This window comes from Beta vulgaris, chromosome 6 (genome assembly GCF_026745355.1).
Source record: "Beta vulgaris subsp. vulgaris cultivar EL10 chromosome 6, EL10.2, whole genome shotgun sequence".
NCBI lineage: Eukaryota > Viridiplantae > Streptophyta > Magnoliopsida > Caryophyllales > Amaranthaceae > Beta > Beta vulgaris.
In genome coordinates this window covers 44,479,935-44,497,303 of record NC_079207.1, presented here as the reverse complement: position 1 = coordinate 44,497,303, position 17,369 = coordinate 44,479,935, and the positions used below count along the sequence as shown (strand labels likewise).

The 17,369-nt window shown below is 36.4% G+C and overlaps 1 protein-coding gene across 3 annotated transcripts in view; it reads right to left on the bottom strand.

Annotated features, from left to right (window-relative positions):
- Positions 1 to 717: 717 nt before the first annotated feature.
- Positions 718 to 17,369, bottom strand: part of LOC104908382 (protein VAC14 homolog) — a 30,973-nt gene continuing 14,321 nt past the window's right edge. The window contains exons 16-20 of one of the 3 annotated variants that reach the window (XM_010697502.4): positions 13,886 to 14,047; positions 13,682 to 13,810; positions 10,433 to 10,501; positions 2,389 to 2,685; positions 718 to 1,426 (exon numbers count right to left, since the gene is read on the bottom strand). In XM_010697502.4, coding sequence (XP_010695804.1) covers positions 1,343 to 1,426; positions 2,389 to 2,685; positions 10,433 to 10,501; positions 13,682 to 13,810; positions 13,886 to 14,047 — 741 coding nt within the window. In that variant the 3' untranslated portion in view covers positions 718 to 1,342. Of the gene's footprint in view, positions 1,427 to 2,044; positions 2,213 to 2,388; positions 2,686 to 10,432; positions 10,502 to 13,681; positions 13,811 to 13,885; positions 14,048 to 17,369 lie in introns of those variants that run through there. The other 2 variants (XM_048646654.2, XM_048646655.2) reach the window with 2 other exon arrangements.

Below are 17,369 nucleotides of genomic sequence, written 5' to 3'. Positions count from 1 at the left end.
TATAAGGTGTTGTAACAAATGATACACAAGTCGCATATTACACAAGCTCGTATTCTATTTTTTTGTGTCCCGAAATAGAATGCATATTTGAAAACATTCTATTTTGATAATTTACTTTATTGTAATCCTACTGTTTGTTTTTGTTATTAAAGATCATTTTATTGGTTTAAACATTAGACACAATTTACCTCAAGTTTCTATTAATGATGTTTGGTATATATGTTAAAAAGAAAAAGGGTGAAACAATCAACTACCCAATACAAGTTCAACATTAAATGCAAATTACAAAAATGTCCCCCTTCTTTTATTTTCACAAAAACTTAAAAACAAACACTATATTATGAAATGGAACAAATCCATATAGCCAAAACCTAAAACACAACCCACTCCATTGAGAAATCTAGTGCATACACATACTTTTTTAACCTACACTGACTTCCGTACATCTCACCACACTGTCTTGGTAATAGTCTTCAAATTGCAAAACAAGGGCATCAGATGAATAAAATATTGTACCCACCCTAGCTATTGAGTTATTACAGTTGACTATTTTCTCTAGGAAAATTGAACATATATCACTTGGCGATCATGAAAAGATTTAACTCTGTTACACTAAAGGTTCAAGGAACTATGTTGCAACTTCATCAGCCATCAGCCATCAGCAAATTCAGATGTAAAATGGCAGATGCATCGTTCACAAAAAAAAATCACAGAACATACAACGGATAAAAAAAATTAATTCATCAAATGCTCATTCCACAACTTGGAGCCAGCAGATAAGACATTTGTGACTCACAAAATGGGAGTCGTTGCATAACTTTGAATACATAAGACATTTGTGACTCACAAAATGGGAGTCGTTGCATAACTTTGAATACATAAGATCAGGAATGCTACAATCTCAAATCCTGCCATAGGCGGCGTATATACACAAATCAGACGCCTGCTTATTTAAATGCAAAAGATGAACGACCAGTGCCCCTCAGTCGCACATGGTTTTCAATAAAACAACAGGAACCACGTACGCTAAGGAACCATTTTTAAACCCCACAACCCCTCCCCCGTCCCAGCTTGACAAATAATAAAAATAAAAAATAAAAAAAATAAACACAAGACAAAGAGACCAAGAATTGAGCTTTTGAATGACCCCAGATTCTCTCAATGTAAACTACCCACCACAAAACCTCCCCTAATCAAAATAACAAAAACCTAAAAGAAATCTACAATTTTACAAATAATATCAGACCCCATCACGACTGCAGTGAATGAGATCCAAGTAGAGAGAGTGAGCAGCCCACGCGAAAAACAAATGAGATTTACCTAATTACAATTGCAACTGCCCTCAACTTTTTCTTAACGATTTTGCAGGCTGGTTCGTATCTGACATGGACGATTGCTCCCTGTTTTCTTCAGGTCTCTGAACGTCCTGCGTATATCAATTATCAAGAGCAATAAAACAGAACATTAGAGTATGTGGGACTTTCTCACATCAGTTTTATAAGGTGCTGCATGTTAGTTATCAGGTGATTTTAGTCCCAAGAATGGAAACAATGCAACAATGACTACCAGCAAGTTCAAGAAGATAGATCATGAAAACTAGGAAAAAACCAACATACAAATTCAAGATGTGCACATCGAATATCAGATCAGATGTTACACACCTACTACTGGCAGCTAACTATAAGCTCCAATTAGAATGTGCATGTCTTGTCAAGAACAACACATATCAGAAGCAGCAAAAGCACGTTCAGTCCGAGACACAATAAATAAGCGTGGATCCACACAGCATTAAGCATGCACACCTTTCACACGATTGCTGCACGTTCATGATACCACCCCAAACGGAAAAATAAAAGAAAGCAATTGAACAAAACATATATAAAGACTCGAGATAATGGAACAAACGAAATAACAAATAAGCAGGCGTCTGATTTGTGTATATATATATATTTTTTCTATAATTATTCATCATACATAACTAGATATTAATGGTCAAAAGTGAACATTAGAGATTTGCATAAAGACAGTTGGTAAATGGTAGAAGTGGAAAAACAAAATATTTATAATAAATGATAATGTGAAAGATATCTACATATTTGCACAGACCCTTGGCACAATATTCCCAATTCACCCGTAATTACATAAAAATAAACATATAAAACTTGAGATATCTACATGGTAACGTTCAATGAATCTCTCATCACCGAAGAATCTGCACAACATATCATCCCTATTACTCTATTGATTAACAATATAAACACAACATATATATATATTATATATATATATATATTATATATATATATATATATACACGCACACACTATGTGTATATATACACACTATGTATATATATATATATCAATTCAAGAACAGTTTGTTTGCTACCTTCGTCAAAGTGACTGAAGTTATCCTCAACTGCGCTTGGGATTTAGCATTGGCACGATGTACCTGCTGCATTTTCTGAAACTGCTGCAATCTCGAAGCAAAATTAATACCATTGCACATTTTTTCTACATTCTGTGTGACAAGACCATCTTGAGTAGAGTGTGATCCACTATCCGCGTGATTTAGGCCACTTGAGTTTGAGGTTTCTGGAGATGTATTCCTATGCTCCTCACCAGTGAAGGAGTATGAGGGTACAGTCTTTAATCGTGTACGCAATATCTTGAATGCTGCGCTTTGCTGCATAAAAAGATTGTTGAATATGAATAAAAGAAATGAAGAAATCCCTAACAAGACTCGTTAAGCCATTTAAGTCTCACACTTATGTAGAACTGAACACTAACAGGACAGTGATCTAGTCAAGGACCAAATTAGTTCTGTGGCTGTAGTGATGATAACTGGTTGGACCACAACACAGTATGATTTAAAAGTCTGATATGTTAAACGAAGCTATTTATTCCAAGAAAAGCTGTCAGGAAACATGAATTTACTCAACACCCATCATAAGACATAAGACAATACCTTACATTGTTAACCATTAAACCATCCTTAAAACTGTTACGACATGTACATTATTAAAGAGCTCTAAGAGCTTCTAGACTCTCTCTGTGTTCTACTGACGATCCCTCAAAACCCCACCAAAAAATTTTTAAAGCTATGTACTTTGCTCTCCAAATGACTCCCCGTAGTGTTTTTCACCTTATGTGCTTCCGCTGGAGAAATAATGTAGACATCTGTCAGTCTGTCACAATCCACAAAGACTGAAGGCTCTCAAAAATTCTGCATTGTATCTTGGGGGAGATGTGTTGCAAAGTGTGATCCAAAGAGAGAAGAGAACATGGGCAGTTCCAAAAGATCCTACTTTGAGGTTGAGCAAACTCTCCAATATATGTCTCCAACAAGAGACCCTTAAAGAACCCTTAAAGAACACAAGAACATTTATAATAATGAAAATTTACACACATCCAAAGAACACATAGACCATTCCGGCAGACATTTCGAAAGTTATGAGGTGCACAAGTAGGGAAAAAGATTGTAGACTGTTGATAGAACCCCACAAACAACTTTACATTGTATTACTGCCAAAAAAACATCACTTTTATATTAGCCAAGGCTTGGAGTAGTGGTAAAGGTTTGGCCTTATGACTCCAAGGTCATGGGATCAAACCCCGCTAGGGTCTCTTTTGGGTGAGGTTTCCTTTACCACGCCCCTCCCTCCAAGGAGTCTGACGTACAAACCTGGCTAGTTATACTTGTGCGAGGTGCCATTTCATTTCAGTAGGATCCTTCATCTTACCAACTTTAAACAAAAAAAAAAAAAGTCAATCCCCTAGGTGCAGCAGTAAATACAACTTCAAAAGTTAACAATAAGGAATTACTTGAGTTGACCTTTCATTTGTGATGCCCCGTTTAAACTAGATCTTACCAGATCCTAAGATTTTATTATTCTGTTAGCAGCAAATGAGCTTCAAAGCAATCCAATTCAAGGAGATCAACAAGCTAACTTGATTAAAGCTAATTTCAATGCCTGTTGATAATTCATGGCATTGAAATTCATAATGTGTTGTGATAAACTAAGGATTTGGGCAATAAAATAAAGAAGAAGATGATAATATATGATTAATTGAGATGGAAAATTACATAAAGTAAAAGATAAATTGCCAAGTTTTCAAGTGACTTGACGCACTTCCAAACTAACCACTAAAATCAACTCTCCTATATATTCTTCATACGTTCTTGTCTCCCTAATATCCTCAATGTATTGTGTATTTGCCTTACTCCCCAAGCTAACATATTAACTAGTGTATATTACTAGAAAACCTCTAGCCCCAAGGCTAGTCCATTACAATACCGGCCCGCCAAACATCCATTTTGTCACAAGGTGGGTAGAAATCGGCTTCATCTTCTCGATGTTGACAACAATGAGTAAGATCCCACTTCACCTTACCAACAAAAGATCGACCTGGTTGTTGTTTGGTGGTGAATTTCAGTTATTGCTACTCAATGGTCAAGGTCAGGATGAGTACCTATGGCTGGTTGCTGGCAACCAAATGTGGTGGATTACCGAGGAGTGATGACGAGCGTTGGTTGTAGCGGGTGATATTTGGATTAAGGTAGTAGGCTTGAGGGTTGGAGGTAGGAAAGGGTTGTTATTGTAAAAATGATGTGTATGCGCCTAGCAAATTTAGGAATTAACACTCTAACTACTCTAATCTCAAGTTTGCAATGCTAAAGATTATTTTATGTGATTTAAGGTGTAAACATTGGATCTTTAGGTAGGATAGACTATATTGTTCCCTCAAAACTAGAGGATCTCTCACTAACCTCGATTAGCATATGCACAAAAACCTCGATTTGTATGTCGTGGGTCCACAACCAATACTCAATGCAAAGCATTCGAATAATTCTCAAAACAAAGTCATTCACTACTGTTTTATTGATGATGAGCGTGCATATATAGTACACGCCTAAGCAACTCCTAAACAAACTCAACTAGCTAATAAGATAAATATTAAGACTCCTAAATAAGTTAAACAACCACCCAACCACACACGCCTAGGATAAACATAAGCAATCCTATCTAACCTAGGAAACCAATGCAAATCACATGGCATTCCTACTCCTAATCCAAGTAGGAAACTAACAAGACCCTATGATTAAGGGAATTAGACTCCTATACATTATAGGATCCCTTTCATCATTTTACAAGCCTAAAACAATGAAAATGCTTAAAGAAACTAAAGTTCAAACCATGGAAGCGGATTTAATAAAAGAAATCATAAAACTTCTCACAACTATCAAGAACTATCAATTGTCAAGAAACATCCAAGAAAGTTAAAGAACTTCCAAGAACCTTTCAAGAACCTTTAAAGAAAGGAGTTATGACACATTTGTGATTCACATATGCATCAGAAAAATAGTGGGTTTAATGGATAATGGGGTGACGTGGTTTGTGGGCTGAGTACAAAAATTGGGCACAGGAAACTGGGTTGGAAATATGGGTCCATAATTAGGATTATCAAACACAGTTGGTTTATAAGAAAATGTTGTGGGATGGTTTTAAAAGTAGTTGAGGTAATTGAGTTCGTTGGAATGGATGTGATAGTTAGCGGGATAAAATGAACTTACAAATAATAATGAACCTACATGCCTTTTCTTATTAATAGGGTAATTGGGCTCAGAAACATCTTATTAATGAAGTCAACAAATTGTAGATTGGCTTGCATACCTCCCCACTTTTAATTGTACTATGTTTACCCTGCTCCATAAAATTGTGGACCCAGCGGCATGACTCAAAGTTGATGTTAACTTTTGGGACTTTCACCAATTCACCCTTACTAATCCCTTCAAGAAACAAGATCTTCTTATCCATGGCAATACAGCTGAACAGCTTCCATCCAACGCCATTTCTGGAAATTTCGCGAGACCACCATTTTCTCTTCATCTTAACAATGCTTTGCCACCACATTTACAGGAAGGAAGAAGTTCACACTGCCTTAGGTCAAGAAACCTGGGCCACACCTGGACTCGTATCTTTCACTTCCCATGGAACCACCATGATCACCGCCCGATCCACAACAAAAAAAAGCTTTGTTTAAGTTCTCTCCCTCTTTTTCTAGATTTTGCTGCAAAAAACACCTCGACCACAGCTACTATAACAATCAGGAATATATTTTCCAATGAAGCCACTATATGGTCTAATGCACTCCTCGCCGGCGACGCAGTTCCGATCTGATTGCTCTTCTTCCACTACAACCATTGCCTGATTTTCTTCTTCTTTAAGCTCCTTTCTAAGTAACTTTAACTCTCGTTGGATTGGAGAAAATGCTTCATCGATTATCTTCTCTAAATCCTTTTTGAGTTTCTCACAACTTCTTCTCATTATCGCATCTATCTTTTTAGCTAACTCTTTTCCGAACTCCTTTATGTCCAGACCAGATTTCCATCAACTTCCACAGCAGATTCTTTTTTTAAAAAAAAATTGATAGTAAAATAAAGAAGAAGATGATATTTGATTGATTGAAATGGAAAATTGCAGAAAATAAAAGATAGATTGCGTAGTTTTCTAGTGACTTGAATAGTGTATTTGTCTTACTCCCCAAGCTAACATATAACTAGTGCATATTACTAAAATACCCCTGCTCCCGTAGTCTATTACATGTGTTTGGATGGAAAGGAAGGGATTCTTTTTGTTTGTTTGGATACAATTTTGGGGAAGGGAACAGAAGGCAATCGGGACAATTCAATTACCTTCCCTTCTCTATGAACCAAAATTGCATTGTTGGAAAGATTTGGAAGGACATTGCAAGCCCTGTCTTCCTTCATTTGCTTTCCTTTCTCTTCCCTCTCCATCACTCCATCATTGTTATCCATCTAAAGAGTACAAGTGCAATAGAAGCAACAGCTTACTGGAAACGATATGGGAAGCTATTTTCGAAATTTGATTGAATAAACTCGCCAAATTCCATGGACTTTTGAGCTCCATATTATTTTGGAAAATTTTTCACCGTCATCTACAGCACTTTTAAGCTGGTTGCATTAAATGTGGTTTAAGTAAATCCAATTCCAAATTAATAGCATGATGCCATGATCAGCTAACCTAGCATCTATTTATAAAATTATATATTTATAAGGAGTAGCTTTTCCCAAGACTCCGTCATATGGTATAACCACTTGAGGCGACATGAAGCCCCGTAAGACATGATTTGGCAATATCGTTCAAAAATAAAGAGTGAAAGAGGTGTCACTAATGCTTGATCTCGAGACATTCTACTTCCTACTGCATGCTTCAAGCATTGATGCAATTAAGGGAATTATGCCCCTCTTTGCAGCAAATAATTACAAATATGTTTATTACCCTACATAAGAAAACAGACTCACATAGTAAAACAAATATAATGACATTAATTCTTGCACAACCAGGTTGATACAACCATATCTTTAAACATCCCTGCAAATTTGTAACCACAACTGCTACTCGAATTCTATCTAATCACCGTATTCATATATTAATCTATCTTTCATTCTATCGTGAATCCCTCAACCACCCTTTCTGCCACAAACCCAATACATGATGTTAAAATAAGTATTTTATATATAACAGGTAAACGTGCACTATATGAGATCAAAGAGTATTTTATATTCAAATCATATGAAGCATAATTCTGGCATAATAAAAGATATGAAATAGATAGACAAAATCATAAAGTACCCTATTGGTTTTCAGCAGTTGATTGTTCACAGAAGCTTGTGTACGACAGGGGAACTGTATACATCAAGATTTCATCACCCCATATCACTTACATGTCACCCCATTACGATGATGACTTTTATGCAATTCAGCATAAGTCAAGCCTACTGTTTAAGCTTGTCTTTATCACTTGATCCCTCCGTCCCTAATAGACTTCCCATTTCTCCTTTTCAATGCACATTTTGTATCATTAATATCTTTAATTACATAATTGTAAAAATTATAGAAGTTTGATTTTCTTAATGCATATAATGAGACGAATCAAATAAGACCCTACATGACTGTTTTTTCTTATATGTTGGAAAAACATTGGGTACTTTAGGATGGAGGGAGTAGAAGGCGCCTATTGAACGCTTTCTTGGATTTCAAGTACAACTTCTAGTTTGTCCCTTTCATTTGGGGGATGACCGGAATTTGCGGCGCTTAATTTAAGTCGGTAACGAAATCCTAAAAAGGATTCTTAGGGATTTAAGCCCGAATCTTGTTCTAAATGAGGATGCTCACTTTGAATCTCCTCAAAAACCCGAAAGCAATTATTTTTACACTCGCGGATCAGGAGATCCGATTCTCGAACTCGAGTTTTCGGTTATACTCAGTTTGATTCATATCTTTATATAAGCTCATCTTCATCAAAGTTATCATAGTGCCACTATTATATCAATTATCTGATTCATTTCTTGTCCTTCGCTCAGCACATGAGGATAGCTTCTTCTACAATTACAGAAAGAAGAAGCAAGTTTATTGCTGATTATGTATTTAGTTTCTCAAAGTAACCTCCTCGAGCGCATAGGCTCCAAACATATGGAATGACTTGAGATTGATAAAAACATAAGGACAATATTTCTACTTTGATAAAAAACAATTTGAACGAAATTATACTCCCATACGATGTGTGTGCTATAATATGGGACATCCAAGTTAGAGATTGTACCATCTTTTTGAGGCCAAGGGAATCAAACAAAAAATGGATATTGAAGAAACTTGAGTATTGGGCTCTTTAGATCACTTCCCAGCGACAATGAAGGACATTCATTAATGAGTAATTTGGATTTAGGATACAGATTCTAATAAGAGAGATAATAGAGAAGCTGAAACATAAACTAGAATTTTAGTGCGGCCACTCCGGGACAAAGACTTGGGAGGAGAGGGAATAAGAAACAAAAGTTGTAAATATCCAAGAATAGGCCAAAATTGGAGCAAAGAATAATATTCCCCCTAAGAAAGATACTCTAGCAAATAGCAATATTAAAAAGAACATTTCCTGCGTTCTTTTTTTATTGCAATGTTTTTCCTTATCTGGAAGTTTCATATTAATTGCAAATTTTCATATTTGGTAATATCTTCTCTTTACCTCCCTCCTATCACATGGGTCCTACTTTTTATCTATCTCTATCTCTCTCCTCTTCACATGGGTTTCTTGAAAATGTGTCCATGGGGTATGTTGCAATTATCATAGAACGGAGGAAGTATTTCAGAACTTATAGGTCAAATCCAATAAGCTCAAAATGCCCAAGTATACAAGACTGCTGTTTTAGATAGATATGCTTTGGTTGGGCAATGTGGAAGAAGGGTATACCTTGTAAATATATTGCTTTAGTTAAGGACATGTATTGGGATTTGGGACATGAAAACAAATGTCAAGACATGTGGAGAGGTAATAGTAGATATCTCTATACAATAGGAGCACAAGGATCTGCATTGAGTTTTTCCACTTCGTGATGATGAAATAACATAGCTTATCCAGGATGAGAATTGTGGACTTATGGTGTATGTTATTTGCAGATGATATTTACGGGTGGAAGATACTACTGTTGCTGCTAAATTGGAACGAAAGAGGAAAATGCCAGAATCTCGAAGGTTTAGGCTATGTCGGAGCAAAACAGAGTACATGGAGCGTACTTTAAGTAATAAAAGGGAGACAATTGAGGATGTTTTAACATTGGATGTAAAGGACTTTCCAGTTAGTGAGTGTATTAAATACCTTGGGTAGATATTACACAGGAATAGAGATATTGACCTAAGACATGAGTCACATGACTCATAGGCTTAAACATTGTACCTCTTAAAGTTAAAAAGTAAAATTTATAGGATAACTATTAGGCAAGTGTTAGCATTATATGTTTTCATATGGGTATAAGTGTTTGGCTTCTAAAGATATCATATCAAGAAGATGGGGTAGCAGAGATTTGCATGTTGGATGGATGTGTTTCCCACATTAAAGAGAGAATTAAAAAAAACTAAGAATTGGAGTTGTGCTCTTTGAGGGTAAGGTAAGAAAGAAGCAGAGATTTGGGCATGTGTGACGTTGTCTAGCAAACTAGGGCAGTGGAAAGTTGGGATACAATGTTAGAAGAAGTCGGGGGAGGCCGGATATGACTTGAATGGAGGGCGTTTTTAATATGATATTCTGCAGGAGTGTAACACTCGATAGAAGAAAATGGAAGCAGGGGATCCATATAAACAACACCAGAGATAAATCTTGACTCATGCAGCCGACCCCATTCTAATGTAAGACTTTGATAATGATAATGTTGTTGCAACTTCATAATATTTTCTGTTTGCAGTAATAGTAATCCTAAATTTTTCTTACCAGAGTTTAATTCAAAATATTATACAAAAAATAACAGAACACATACTGAAGAAGGGTATAAAGGCAGTAAAAAGAATTCAATGAAAACGACACCCAAAAATTTTGACGTTTTATTCTTAAGCATCATACAGGAGGAGAAAAAATACCTGCGGAAGTAACATAAGCAGGCCATAAAGGGCTTTCAGCAACCATGTATATCTTCCAGGCTCCAGAAGCTGCACGGACCACAAATACCAGATTAGAGACCAGTTACTCATCACAAACCTTATTAATAATCAAAATGCACCAGAGTAGACTTCGGAATTTATGGATCATTATTGCAAGTCATTGTTACAGTAATTCTCTAAAAGGAACATTTGTGAATTATAGAGAGAAACTGTCAAAGCATCTGCCAACTAGAACCATTTTGACAGAACAAGTAATAACAGAGATGTTAGAGATATAAAGATCAAAAGCCAAAGAAAGATACAAGTTATGAAGCACGGAAACCTCTGGAACATGAGGTTTCCTGGTTCCGTCTATATGTTTCGTGCTATGGGGATAAGTTTTTGAATCGTTAAAATGTATTTTTTTCTAATTGGATTCATATGGATAATTTGGTGACTTCGTCTTACATAGGCTATGGGAGAAGTTTTTGGAAAAGTTCACATTTGGATACTGCAGATAAAGGTATGCGTTGACGAGCTTAAACCAAGGATCTTTTGGTACTTGGGGTCTTGAGAGTAGACTATGACAAATATGTTTATACAGGCTTCAAATGTCTCATATTATATCAGTTTCATCCATGATTGAAGCATTATAGGAGATAAGAAACAAAACCATATTATCCTGACATTAGCATGAAACAACACCAAAAAGGGAAGTCGCCCCACTAACAGAGCGGAATTTTTTTTTAAAATGCAATTGACTAAAACGGGTGGCAGAAACATGTTAGATTATTGAACAAAAAGAATCCACATCACTTTTAAGTGTTAAGAAGGAGAGACAAGGAACACAAACAAGACTAGTCTGACTCATCCTGCTAAATCAGTAATGTGTTCTACTAAGTGAATGAGGGTGGTGAGATTGTCATGCAAGACTGGTTAACAGCAATTCGTTGTACATACCCAAAAATAACCCTGTACATAACCCCACATCTGCTCCCAGCTAAAGCTTTCAACATTAAAATAGTATTGATCAATTTGATCACAGCACTTGACAATTGACTCTTATTATCCTCCAATTTCAACTTTTTGCGAAAAGTTTTTTGGAAAGAGAAACAAGATAGAGAAACGGGAAAAATTACCCAAAGGAAACAGGATTGCATAACTTGAAAATACAGCATCAAATTCACGAAACGGAGGCTTCATTGTTGTGTCACTCCCAGATACTACTGACAAGAAGAGACTATGAAGTATGACATTCTAGGAAAATTCTCAAGACATTAGTGACAGTCTCTGAAAATTTCATTATCTAATATCTCCCCCCCCCCCTATTGTGTAAAATAGCTGAAAAAAAAATTCTGATTTAATGTTTGAGAGAGAATCTACAAACATGGAAGTGCAGAAGCAAGTTGCACAAAGTAGGAGGACGAGATTTCCTTCACCAGAAGCAAAATCACAAGAAACAACTCCTTTGAATCTCTAAAATTAAATTACTCTTTGAATTTCCAGCTCAAAGTAGCTATAAGAAAACACACTCTTGAGTAGAGTCGTGTGATATATGAGAAGAGACTGGATCCCCATTCTAAGCCCTCAATTCTAAAATCCTCATCTACCTGCTCCATATAAACTGCAGTAGAACTGCGTAATTCCACAATTATGTCTTCAACACCAATAAAAATCTTCTCCTACCCCATAAATAAAGTGCTGCATTACTGGTCGTTTGGTTTACATGGGAAGTCAAAATTCCCAAGAAATTGCAATTCATAGGAAATAAATTACTTAACCAAATTCATGGGAAATTAGTTAAATTGTTTGGTTGACAATGGGGGAATAAAATTCCCATGGGAATTTCTACTTACCTAGGGGGACCTAGGTAAGTAACTTCCTCAATTTTGTAGGGACTCAAAATTCCTAGGAATTTCTATTTCCTTCATTTTGCTATTTTGTTGTCAACCAAAGAACTCACCAAATTTTCAATTCCTAGGAATTTATATTTCCCATATTTTCTCAAATCAACCAAACAACCACTTATTAACTAATGTCCTCAATACTAGTAAAAGCATCCCCCGCTTTACCCTTCAAATCCTTAATGGAGTTCAAATATAATGCTGTAACTTCCAGCAGTATATGAATTCTACTAATAATGTCATTCCTAATTAGCTGAACGTGTCAAAAAAATCTTATGGACACAACTATATAAGGGGTATTTCACCAAATATGGGTAAGCATGAAGGATTATCGATTTTCATTCCAAAGATCCATTACTTGACATGTATTTTATAAACACACCACAATGCTGTCATAAACATCTGTCCCTGTCTCCGCCTCAGTGCTACAAAAGCCATCACAATTCACCTAAAGCATTAGACATTCATACAATTGAAATTCACACAACAGAAAATTTTGACACATACTTTAATTAATACAGATGCCTAGAACTTCATATTCCTTAATAAAATATCAAGATAAATGTTGGAAGTACAATTTCAAGTACTTAGTCTGTGTTATAAACATATCTCAAAAGCTGGAATTGTAACAACTCATGCCTTGATGGACACATAACACCTGTTAGATGTTGCTTCCAGAACCACGGACTGTTACTGCGACAGGGACCTAAAGTACAATATTTTCCTATGGTAACTGTCCACCATGGTGTCAAAACAAGGCCGCATCGCCGTGTCGTAAAGGTTTTCAAATACCGAACTGATATTACCCGCATCGTAAAGGTGTTAAAAAAAACATATTTTAGGTCGCTTTAGGGATATTTCATGGTTTAAGCCGATATTCAGCGGCACGACAACCGCATCATGCCCGTTCCTGTATCACCGTGACCGAAACAGTATTTTCGAACTATGCTGTCCACATCCCATTTAAGATGTTTCACAGAAGCATGTACATCTCAGACGATCATATTTTGTAAATTATGTTGGTTAGAGGTTGTTGCAACAAAAGATTTCTGCAATCCAGAGATATTTTATAGCTAAGAACTGTATATTTGAGCTATAGGGAGCCACAAGGTTTACATTTTTAGAAGGTAGAGAGATAAATGGCTATACAAAAGGGGCAAGGCCTGCCTAAAAAGCAATGTGGCTTTGAAGCAGATACGACAACACTTTTTATATTATCTTACAGACCCCAACTGGACTACCAAATAACTGGAAGTCACTGACACTGATAGTATTGAGGAAGTTCTTGTACAAAATAAAATTTGACTGGCAAGGGGAGACTACAGGAAATTATGTATCTGGCTACCTGCAATCTCAGATATGCAAAAGTTGGAGTCTCGAGTAACCGAATCAACTTGTCAAGCTGGACCAAGAATTTAATGTTGATATCTTCTTCCACCAAAGACTGTATGACAGTGCTTGCATGCTGGTACGTCTATTGGAAGAAGAATATGAGATTATAATCATGACAATAAAATTCACATATCTAATGGCCATATCAAACAATTACCTGAGCTAATAAGCACAAACTAATGATTGCCATTGGAGAATGGCACCAGGAAGCATACAGAGCATGAAACAAATCTTTCCCAGAACTGTTGACAAGAGATTTCTTCAATAGCTCGCGAAGTTCCGATAATTCAGATGATGTGAGTAAAATTAAATTCAACGCCTGAATATGAGTAAAATTCTCAGTTAAAACACAGGTTTATACTCAGCAGATTCAGGTCAATCATAAACTAGGGTGTGACAGTCAAAATAATCTTCTTGTACACAAATATATTTATAACCTCCATCCGTCCCAATTAGATAGCACTATTTGCACGAAAAATTCTGAATTCAGTCATTAAAAGCACTACCACGATCCTTTAATTGTGGATTAGATTTTTAGATAGGAAAAAGAAAGTCATTAACCAATAAAAGAAATTCATTAACAAATTACCGCCTAGAGACAATCTAACACAATTCCAGCATCCTATGTCAAAAGCGAGGACAATAAAGTCACTTTATCCAAGAAAACTTTATGAGGAAGCTTATTTGGAAAAAAAATTATCCTGACCTTGCTAAACAATATACGCACCATCTTAACACACTACCGCAGTGTTTATCATGTCCTAATAACAATTATTTATTTTAAAACAAAGCAAACTATCCACTCAAATTTTCACTGAATTCTATATATGGCCTTAGAAATGGATACCACCATACAGCTATCATGAAGGCATAAAGGAAAGGAAAAATAATACACTGGTGATTTTATAAACTATGCAAGCAGACAAAATCAGACGAAGGTAATTCAGGGAAGCTTCGAGAAAGGAACTTCCTATTTGTAAATTCAGCCAACAAGGAAATCAAAGTTTTTTTTTTGACGAGAACAAGGAAATCAAAGTTTTTTTTTTTTTGACGAGAACAAGGAAATCAAAGTTACTACAGCAAGCCTACAATAACTGTTTATCAATCATCCTATAGTAACTTATGATGCATTACATAAGCCTCGCACATTGTTGTCTCTTAAGCCCATAACAAGCGTTTATAAATCATACTGTAGTAATTTATGATGCATCACATAAGCCTCAGACATTACTCTCTCTCTCTCTCTCCCCCTCCCCCTCCCCCTCCCCCTCCCCCTCCCCCTTTCTCTCTCTCTCTCTCTTTCTCCCTCCCTCCCTCCCTCTCCTGCTCCCTCTCCCCCTCTCCCTCTCTCTCTCTCTCTCTCTCTCACACACACACACAATGTCTGGTTGGCTTTAGTAGCTGAAAGTCTTTCGACTACACATGTCAGCTGGTATAGATTCTGGCCTTGACCTCACACGCACATTCCTGCAACCACTCCCTTGCCAACTCTTTTCCCACTCGTACACCCCTCTCTTGCTCTTCCTGACGGCCTGACCACACCCATAAAATTTGAGTCATGTCTTCATGTAATGAAATTATGAAAGACAGGAAAACCTCAAAATCATACCACGAAACAACAGGTCAACAGTATTTCTCTCCTCTCTCTCCTCTTTCATCCTCTCTACTCCAAGCAAGTCTCTCCCAAAGCATGAATATGCACACAGTCCCCAAGTATACGTCACTGAAGCATTATGAAACAGAAAAACATTGAAACACAATCGCAAAAAACATCCGACTATGAAAATGCTTGAAATTCTTTTTCCTTTTTTTTGGGAGGGGGGAGAGAAGAAACATCTCATTAGTAATAATACTTGAGATATCATTTAGAAATCAGCATTCATTCTCACCTGCACGATACCAAAGCTAAAAAAAATGCCCTTTCAAAGATTCAGAAACTCTTCATTCTCTCTACAGCTCTTCACTCTCTACCTCCTTGCCCTCCCAATAAATGAACATTCTTTTTCAGCAGTATCAACTGCAGAACCATTTCCATGTCCTTGGAAGTCAGATGGAAAAACTAGAGGAAGAATACACATTAAGTGGGAAGTTCAATTAGACAGAAAGGAAGTTAAATGTTTCTGAAATATGGACCACATTCGATGAATGCTGGTCAATATTTTAACGACAGTTTGTGCCCATAAGGGTTTTTGTTTTGGTAGTCTGGAGTCCCCCACAAAGTCAACCATTATTGTCGGTCTCACAAAAGAAATTTAGCTATGCTTCATTGCAACCACAACCAGGGAAAAAAAACGCGAAAGCGTACGCGGGAACGGCCTGTAACGAGAAATAGAACGTTTCGCGGCCGACGCGGCGTGAATTTTCAAAAAAATTCACATTAATATGTTCTAACCTTATTTGCTTTGTTTTAGTTTATGAAGCATTATTACAACATAATATAATCAAATCTATCATAATGTCATGTTTCATTAGCTATATAATTAAATCGTAAAATATTTTTGGCCAATATTTAAAAACGGATGTAACAGGGATAAAAGCATTCTAACGTGGCGACTTCGCGCTACAGAACGGCAAATCCAAAATCTGTTACAAAATTGTTGTTCTGTAACAGAACGAGAGAGTTTTAATTCCATGACCACACCTCTATATGATGAATACACATAATTTTGAGCACATAGAGTAACTCCAATAGCCAAATGGACAGTCTATAGGCTTTTGGAAGAAAGAAAGAATTCGATCAAGGTGCCTTTGGGACATTTTGCTGATTGTTAATTGCGTTTATGATTGACGAGTCAAACTTCCATATTTGAGATAAAAAAGGCTAATACCTCTAACAAAATGCTGCTTTGATTGCTGACAAAAGGGGCTCTTAAGCTATCTCCTCTAGCACGAGACAAACAGAGGAAGGCGAAGAGAAGGGACCAGGGACGCACCAAGTACAAAAGTGATTAGTGGAAAATAATTATGTAACGAATCAGCACAAGATATTATATAAATATCTTGAAGAGAGAGGACCATGTAATCGGTGCCCTCTCTCATAAAGCTGAAATGTCACCTTTGATAAAAGTACCACCCTCCATTTTCTTCTATAGCTACAAATAAAAAGCTACCAGGAACAAGGTGATTTGGAGATGGGGCCTAAGAGTGTGACAAGCAAGAATAATAGAAAGTTGGGTGCTTAAGGATTTGGACACTTAACAGGTTGAAAATCAGTTTGCAGATCCAACTAAGGCTGAAACGATTATGAATATATAATATCTATCCTGCTCAAAGAACTAGCGGAAAAGTACATATAAACAAATAAAAGCAAGTTTTTATTACTTAGCTTGTTTTATATTATATTTGATCCTTCAGTAACAGTCAACAGCAGAAGCCAGAAGACTCAGTCCTCACCTGCATCCACTCGTTGAAAGCTTTTGGGAGGTTTTTTTCTTTTTTCTGATAATTAGAAACAGCACAAGACCATGCACAATCGTGTTCCATAATGCATATTTGGAAAAATTGCAAAAAATATAGTACATCTTTAACATTATTATTTTTAGGCTCTAATTAATATGACTCCTAAGTAAAACTTTTCGTTCTTTCTCGTGGCGGTGCTTCTTTGTCTTTTCTTTTTTTAGGCACGCGAGAAGAGATCTAGG